Source organism: Pagrus major, chromosome 16 (genome assembly GCF_040436345.1).
Source record: "Pagrus major chromosome 16, Pma_NU_1.0".
NCBI classification, from domain to species: domain Eukaryota; kingdom Metazoa; phylum Chordata; class Actinopteri; order Spariformes; family Sparidae; genus Pagrus; species Pagrus major.
Window position 1 is genome coordinate 18,266,231 of NC_133230.1, and position 9,483 is coordinate 18,275,713.

Sequence of the window (9,483 nt, forward strand, 5' to 3'; positions counted from 1 at the left end):
CCAGGGATTTTATCTTTACAGTTAATGTATTAATATTTTTTTTCTTAATTAATTTTATTTAGGTCTGTTTACTCAATCAGAGTAGTTGACATAGAAGAGGCTGGTCGAGCCGGTCCTACTGCACAGCAGGAAACAGAAAAACATCAGCCCCCCTTATATGCAGGGGATGTGCTCAATAACAAGACATTTTCCAGTATAATGCATTTCCATACAATACCAGCACTGAATACAGGCTGAGAGATAATCAACACTTCACTAGCAGAGTCGGTGAAAACTGAGTGAGAGGCTGTTGCATTGGATTGCACAGGTGTTCCTCATTAACTGGTACATCAGAGTGTGATGCGGCTGTTTCAAGGCTCAGTGCCCTGAGGCATCAGAAAGACTTTTTTTAAAATAAATATCTACATTTTTACATATCGTATTAGAAGATGGCATGTTTCTGGTGTATCAAACGAGGGGATGAAGTGGGTATGATGTTGCTTTTTGAGGTAGGAGTACACTTTCATAACCACATGTGCTGCAGTGCTATAAAAGGAAGAAATATCCAAATAACAATGAAAGGGGAGAGGGACGAGTTTGAGGAACGGGTTTGATCAAACGCTTGAACAGTGCATCTGTCTCATTGGCAGCTGCAGTTTTTGGTGCAATTAAAAAAAAATGCACATGTAAATGTAAGTCATGTTTTAACAAGGCCGGTGTTTGTATGTTACAGGGGGAAAAAAATATTCATCTGATACTTTGGCACAGTATCTTCCATCTGTCGTCCATTTGAATTATGACACTTTGCCAGAGTGAGTCTTAAAACTTGCCTGATGCCAAGAGGCATCTCTTACTCCTGGCATACCGTCAGTTAAGGAAACATTAACTGGAGTGTTGTGGCCTCACAGCTCTTCCCCCCATTAAAGAGCTGTGCAAATTACCCTGAGGGATGCTGCAGACGGTGTCACATATCCATCAAACAAGATTTGTTTTAGAGAGTGTATGACTGAGAACAAAGGCTTGTGTGTCTCACCCAGAGAGGATGGCCCAGCATGCATGGGCACACATCCTAATTTTACCATGATTATACAAATGCTCGTGAAGTGAAGGTGGCACAGCTACAATAGAAAAACCAGTCAGTCCACTTTGAATCGAGTGATTAAACAAATTCGCTCCCTGATACAATCTTTCACTTCCCTTTAAGGAAGTTCAAAATGGCCATGAAGCTTCTGTGGGGGCTAACCTATCTTCATTGTTTGTGCATATTTGGTCATGAATTAAGAATTAATCTTGCATGTTACGGGAAATTCTGCAGCTGTTCTCAGATAGAAATCGGACTTGGCTCCCTCCTGTTAGTATAAGTGGGATATCAAACCGTTCCTCTATGCAGAGAACTTTGACCTGCAAAGCAGCATGACTCACACAGGCTGTGATGTCTTCTTGAAAATTCAGAGTGGAGAAGGATTGTTGCTATTTTGGGCTATCCCGAAATATATAACTGGCTAGACCAAGAAGTACATTTACCTACATTATGAAAGCAACACATAATTTCAGCAATACCATCAACCCTACCACAATTCTGCTGTTACGACTGGGGTGTGAGAGAACAAGTCTTGAAGGCCGCAGTTAACTGCAGTTCGAGACTGTATTTTACCATTTGTAAGTGTGTCACCACTGGATACTTTTAAGGAAACCTTGAGGCAATTTCCAGACATGTTTGTGGCAACAAAACCAGGCATCTTAGGCCAAAACATGATCTTTTCCTAACCCTAGCCAAGTGTTTTGTGTGCCTTATCTTTGTGTACCAGAGAGTTACACAGCAGTGTCACCGAACATTTAACAAAGAAATGTCAATTTTCAACATTTTCATGATTTGCAGAAACGCTAACTGCCAACATTTTTTCTAATGATTTGGTTGGTGATGTCGCTCAGTGGCTAAATTGCATCGTGGGTAATGTAGGCGCCAGGTTTTTCTAAGCAGTCGACTGGTCTAATACAACACTGTTGGACTCATCATGGACAGTCAGGGTGATCCAGTCTTTGGGGCCCAAGGCAAAAATTCCCAGGGTGCCCCTCTAACCAGCGTTCATCACCGTTATGTTAGAAATAATCCGACACCACCGAAAAATGTATGAAAAACAAACATTTTTCATTTAGATTTTTTCATTTTCATTCTATATTTTATTTCAACTTTGCCTGGTTTTCCTCTCCTGGTGGTGCCCCTCTGTGGACAGTTTAAAAATAAATGATCAAAATCATTAATATAGTTCTGTTTTTTAGTCTACACATTCTTCTTCTCTTTCCAAACCTGGCGCCTACATTACCCACAATACAATTTAGCCACTGAGTGACATTACTGGAAGAAATTTATCAGATTACATACAGCCACATATGCAGTAGTACTCCTGAAGACCTTTCAACACACTTTAATGTGTAAAATTGGTGGAGTTAACCTTTAGGATCATTTAGCTACCTGTTTGTGATCTAAGTTTTGAAACTCATATGCAGATTTTATGCCCAAATTAGCATTAAAAGTTGACAGATGAATGCTTCTTATTAAAGACAAGTTTCACTGAAGTCTAAAAAAAGAGGCACCAAAAGGGTAGATATAAAAAAAAAACACTGAAGAAGACAACAAAATCTTATTTTCCTATTTTTAACACCTGCTGTCAGTCAGTTAAGATGGAAACAGATGGATTTGATACATAATCTGCCTATAAAAGCCTTTCCCTTCAAATGTTTCTAATTCTGGTTCTTTTTAATTGTTTCAGCTGTGTCACTATTTGATTTCTTACTTGTTTTTTATGACACTGCAACTTTCACTTACGAAAAATAAGGTGTATTGTTTAGCCCCTGCATGTGGTTTAATTTATATCAACTAGAGCAGTGTGTTACACTAATTTCAGCTAAATTAAACCTCAAAGACAGGAAAGAATCATTAAAAAAATGATGCAACATGATTTTGCCGCCTGTTAAAAAGTGAAAATAGAGACAGAATCTCATCCAACACATTCAAATTAACTGCAAACATCACTGCATTGTAATGCCAAGATTTGCTACCCCCTTTGTCAAAGTGATCATAGTTTCCTCACACTGAAGATTTCGGTAGGTTGCTGCCGGAACAAGGAGCTGCTGTGAGGAAGTGAGAAGTGTGAAAGTGCTGAGAGCGACAGAGAGGATGATGAGGAGGAAAGGGTGGTGGGAGTGTCAGACAGTCACCCGGAGGATTCCAGTGTGTTTCACATCAACAGGGGACAGATGTGAAATCTGCCTGACAATGTGTCTGGCAGCCGATATACTGAAGTGAAGAGAGGTGTAATATGATGTCATCCAAAGCAGTCAAGAGAAACTGACAAATCAAGTACATCATGGGACGCTGAAGTTCGGAAGAGGGCTCACACCAGGAGTTGAACTCATGACACATTTTGGATTGACTGGGGTTGACAGATACAGTTAAACTGTTGAGTTAAATATAACAGTTGTTGGGGCTTGCTGATAGCCTCGGCGTCTGACGCTGTAATCGCAACATCTCCAGTTCAAGTCTGGTTGCCTTTTCTGCGTGTCATCCCTCCTCTCTATGCTTTCATTTCCTGTCAATCTCTTAAACTGCCCACAATAAAAAATATAGGAGAGACAACATATCAAATTTGAGCCGTTTTCCTCCACACTGATGCAGATTTAAAGGGGCAATAGGCACAACAAGTTCGCCACTACAAAAGACAAAGACAAAAATGTCCAATCTTCCAAAGCCCAAAAATCAAACCACAAAGGAACATTATAATTTTTACGGTTTTGTTTGTTTGTTTGGTTTGTCAGCAAGATTACACAAAAACTATGGAACAGATTTCCATGAAACTTGGATGAAGGATTAATCTCAGCCCAAAAAAGATCCCATTAACTCTTGGTGCTGATCCAGTTAAAGGGACGGATCCAGGAACTTTTTTTTTTTAACATTGTAAGATTGGGTGTCTTTGATATTTTTGTTCATTTCTTAGGGAATAATGCATGAATGTTGATGAAAAAAGCACAGGTGTTTAGGTGACTGGTATCTGTAACTCAGATTTAGTCTAACCGAAATTAATCCTGATGATGACATATACATGTACAGTACATACAGTATATTCATATATATAGGGAGTAGAAAATATGTTACATTTGTCAGTACAATCCAGTTTGTAGTGAAAAGGGTATAAATTAGCTCATTAAATTAAAAATGAATGTGACGAAAGTTATAACTGAATATGACTTGAATATTCACATTTCCAGGCTATTTTTAAAGACATTATGTCGCACAAATTAACGGTCCATTCAGAAACTTTGAAAGGAGTCACGGTGTAATTCGTCAGTGCTCTCCGCTTTTCTGCTCTCCACTGACTGTAGATAACTGTTATTATGGCTGAGTCAGACAAGTGGGAAAGAAACAAGTGAAAGACAGCGGGACAGTTTGGATTATAGATTGGGAGATAGCTGTCTGGGAAAAGCAGGGTTTTAGATTAGAATAATGAAAAGTTTAAAGGGACAAACTGCGTGGAAAAGTGGCGGGACGAAAAAGATTTCAGGGTCACGACTGAATGAGGAAGGAAATACTATTGTCAGTATTACTGCATAGTTGGAGCAAATTGTTCAGTGTAAATAAACCATATTGGAAGCCTTATTTATTCTTTAAACCTGCATTAAATACAGTAAAACTAGAGTGATTCTATACTTACATGACATTACAAATGGCTTATGTAATGTTGTTAGTGCACAAGTCTACACTGCTATATTTGTCCATCTGTTTCCTTTTTTAGCACATGTGTTATTTGGCTCAGTTTTTCTCTGCGGCACGTGTACAGTATGTGTACATAACCCTGACTGTTCCTGCAGACCACAGACCTGCCAACATCCTGATGCAGCTGTGTAGCCCTGCATCCTGATTCAAGACCTGTTTTTAACCTTTTAATGACAAGATAACCAGAATAATCAAAATATACAGATTCAGCATTGAAGTTTTGTCCTTTACACTTTGACTTCGAGCACACACTCACCTTTTCTTTTTCTTTTTCTTTTTTTTATTGCATACAGTCAGATCACCAGTGTAGATAACACTGCCATTCGTTCATCATGCCTGAGAGGGGGCAGACTCCCACACACGTGCCACTGCTGAAACTCTGACGAAACCTCTTGACGCTCAGTTACCTCCATCTCCTTTACATATAAAGAAGTGTCTGTTGCAGAATCAAGGACAGTGGAAGGTGAGAAGATGTGTGTTTGAATGGGCTTTGTAGCTCGCAGGTTCTGCTGATGCAGGTTATTCAGTGGTAGGTGAAGCACATTATTTGACATGGATGGATGGAGGGAAGAAAGAGGCAGGACAAGGACTCACATGGTAGAGCACATGTCCTCACCAGCCTTTGTTGTTACGAAGGTATGACGGCAAAACGAGACGAGTGTCACATTTAAGATACCTGAGAAAAACGTGAGATTTAAAATCTTGCAGGTTTTCTCACCTCTGAGGTTGTTATTGAAATAAAAGATAAATCTGTTCTCATCTGTTACATTATGGGGACTCACTTCCCATCCGGTGACATAAAGTTGATCCATGTAAGGTTAATCCTGAGCTTTTTATTAATGATCTAAGGTCAAAGCCTGTGTGTGCATTTGTATGTTTGTAAGTTACTTCATGCATGTGTCTATGAGGTGTAGGGACATGTGTTTGTCTTCTCAGATCTCACATCTCAGATCCTTAAAGGATAAATTCAAACAAAATGAAAATTCAGTCGTTATCTACTCCCCCCATGCGGATGGAAATTTGGGCGAAGTTTGTTGTCCACAAAACATTTCTGGCGCTTCACAGCAAAACAGTGTTGCAGCATTCTCCTGAACAACTGAAGTAGATGGGGACTTGTTTTAAAATGTTGGTTTAGAAACAACTGACATAAAAAAAATATGGTTGTGTAGTAATGATTTTAGCTAAGCAGCTACAATTACAATTTCAGATTAAAGGTGTAAAGGTGCACTATGTACCTTTGGAAAAGAAATTCAAACCCAAAAAGGTAACATTTACAATGAGCTAATAATACAAACTCAGAAATATTATATATATATGTATCTAGTTCCATGGCTAAATATTGAAGGAAATATAGTCCCCAGACTGCTGTTTGAAGCTAGAAATATGGCTGCTGAGAAGGGTCCTGCAACTGTAAACAAGGCAAAACTTTTACAAAAATTGTGTTGCTCCAGAAATGTTTTGTGTACTATGCAACGCCACCCGACTTTCCATCATCATGGGGGTGAGTAGATAATGACTAGACTAGAAAATAAAGATAAACCTTAATTTCTTGTTTGAAAAAATGTGTTTATTGTATAAAAAACATACACTTCACATTAAACATAAAAAGGCACACAAAAGGGCACACCCAAATAAAACACATAAATGTTATTTGACTAAAACAGAACCATAGGGCACATTCTGCTTGACATGTAATAACAACATAACCGGTCAAAATGACAATATAAATAACAGCAGTTTATCGAGGCCTTAGCTATACATGAAGTAATTGCTCTAATAAAATACAAATGATGTAAAAAGACAAGCTGTACAAAGGCGACACTGAACAGATCTGAAATGGTCAAATATTCAAAGTGCTGGCTGCAGTTCGATAATTGTCCACTAGAGAGTCTCAGATATCCACGTTTCAGTTTGTTCCAGTGCACCGTCAACCAGCATTTAAAAGCATTTGACATTTTTGTGAACATATAAGTCACATTTTCAAATTCACAGCATTTTAGAAAATGAAATGGTGCTGATGGTGCTTATAGAAATGAAGAAATCATATGAAACCAAAGTGAAATGTAAAGGGTTAAAGTCACATTTATGAAAACAAAATAAAAACAAGTATTCCTTTCCTACTCACAGCTTATTTAAATAATGCATGGCATTATATTAAAAATATAAAATCCCTCTCTTTTCTCTGTACCTTTTCAGAGACGGTTTCACACAAGAGAACGACTGTGACATTTGGCAAACTCTCCATCTTGGAACAGCTGTTCTCCATGACGCACCACTGATAAAGGTGAAGTTATAAACCTACCTTGGTACAGTATGTGCAAACGTAAACTGCCATTTAAAACATTCTGAACTGAACGGAAATTGTCATAAATTACACATGTGAGGGTTGGTACTGTTGGGTTGAGTGCCGGCTTTTGCCAGCACCGTGTCTGTCTGCCTCATTTCTATTAGTTTGTTGGTTTACATTTGTTTACTGTTAGAAATCTTTATTTGTCTCCCGTAATCCATCACATAAAAACCTAACTGTGACTATCTGCTGTTTGGTGCTGATCAGGTAGGGTACAGTGAGTTTTTAGGACTTTTTTGTTGAAAACGATGTTATGAGAGCATTGAAAGTGAACCAAATCAGCTTAACAATGAGATGAAACTCACCACGAAGCTCCGTAAAGTCAACATCTACATTGTTAGTTTGTTGTCATTTGATACGCTGTTACTTTGTAGATTACAGCCTCTGAAAATGTGTTCTACTTATTGTTTCTTCACTGTGATGTTTGACCCCCACTGTGCAGAACGATGAATGAATGATGAAGCTTTAAAAATGAAATATATTTGCATTTTCATAGATTTTAGATTTCTCTATGAGGAAGTTTCGTATTTTTGAATGTGATAACTGAGGTTTTTTGAGGCAGAATCAGATACAATTCGTCATTAAAAGTGAGGATCTTTCATGTGTTCATGAGGAATTTATAGGCTTGGGGCCACAGACAAGGAATCAGAGAGCTTTGAGATACAGACATGCATTGTTGGTTTTCAAATATAATTATTTGAACTGCAGTGAACTCACATGAACCCACACTAAAAGCCACATAGGGTAAACAACTTTTTTTTATAGACAGTTTTATCCTGTAACAGCAGACATTGCACAGCTGTCTCAAATTAAGAGCAGTGTCTGTTGTTGACTTCAGGATTATTAACTGCACCAAGGCGGTTATGTTTCCACCAGTTTCCATTCATTTGTTGGTTTGTCAGCCAGATTACAGAAACAAAAACTACTTAACAGATTTGGTGTGGATCCAGATAAAAGGGACTGATCCAGGAATTTTGTCTCATTTTACTTAACATTGCGAGATCGGGCGTTTTTCATTTTCGTTAATTTCTCAGGGAATGATGCATGGACTGTGTTGAAAAAATCCGACGTATTTAAAATGGCTGGATTTAAATCTGTTTCATTTAATACTTTATTAGCTAAGCCTTGGCAGAGGTATGCTCTCTACTGAGTTCCATTCTAGTTTTCCATTGTTTTTACTGTCTATCTTTATAATTTACCACAAGGTCATTATATTATTCAGTCCTGCGCTTTATATAACTTACACCACACCTTCATCCTTGCCTCTTTTCTTTACCTGAAAGAAGAGAACAACCTGGTTAACGTTTGCCTTCCCTGTTTCAGTAATGAAGCAGTAAAGGAGAGGGTCTGCAAGGCAGTTGAGGGTTGTGATTGCCATGCATATATCATCCATATAGAGGAGCCATTCAGCATTCCTACAGTCCTGTACCACTGTGTGGAGAAGCATTATGATGTTGATAGGCCCAAAGCATAGAAAAAGGCTAAGCAGAACGACTGTCAGCAGCTTTAAAATCCGTTTACGTTCCCGTTCCTCTGTGGCCTGGTTGGACTTCACCGCCTCACAGATCCTCCAGGTGGAAAACACAACCAGGAGAAAGGGAACAATAAAGCCCAAGAAGAAGCGCACCATACAAACTCGAGTCGCATTCAGTGACACTGGGTAGATGATATCAAAACACCTTGATAACTTCTCATTGTACACTTCCTCCAAGGATATATTGATGGTGTTGAAAAGGAACACAAACACCCAAATGGTAACGCTGACTGTTACTGCAGTGCCAACTTTCCTCAAGAAAGTGTACTTAAATGGATGAACTACTGCCAGGTAGCGGTCAAGAGCAATGCAGCAGAGGAAAGCATCACAGGTGTAAAGGTTAATGTAGAGAATGTTGACAGATATCAGACAAACGTAGGGTCCATGGGTCCAAACTTGTTGCCACAGGAAGTCCAGCCACAGAGAGAGGCCGACAGTGAAGGTCAGGTCACTCAGGGCCAAGTTGAATAGATACACGCCGAGCTCGTTCTTCTGTCTTATGTGCTGCCAGGCCACGAAGAGGGAGAAGATATTGCACGGGATGGCTGTGATGATGACAGCCATGTAGAAAAACTGCAAAGGCATCCTCACGGGTGGGTTGAAAGCCACATCACACACTGAATTATTGGTTTCCAGGGTTACATTTTCCATTGCGATCATATGCTCACTCCTTGGAAAGAAATGAAGAAGGAGAGAATACAACAATGCATATAAATACTTTAAATTACAGGGGTTCTCCACAGATTCAACACATTAAAGGTCCAGTGTGTATGATCAGGCTGTTCTCATTTCCAGCCAGTCAAATGCAGCAGCCTGCCCAGTGGCCCAGTGCCACAGGTACCGCTCTAGTGT

At 39.1% G+C, this 9,483-nt stretch overlaps 1 protein-coding gene across 1 annotated transcript; it reads right to left on the minus strand.

The window, feature by feature from the left end:
- Positions 1-8,337: 8,337 nt before the first annotated feature.
- gpr65 (G protein-coupled receptor 65) lies at positions 8,338-9,216 on the minus strand. The gene has a single exon (XM_073483163.1). It carries the CDS (start codon positions 9,214-9,216, stop codon positions 8,338-8,340), a length of 879 nt encoding a protein of 292 aa, XP_073339264.1.
- Positions 9,217-9,483: the final 267 nt, after the last annotated feature.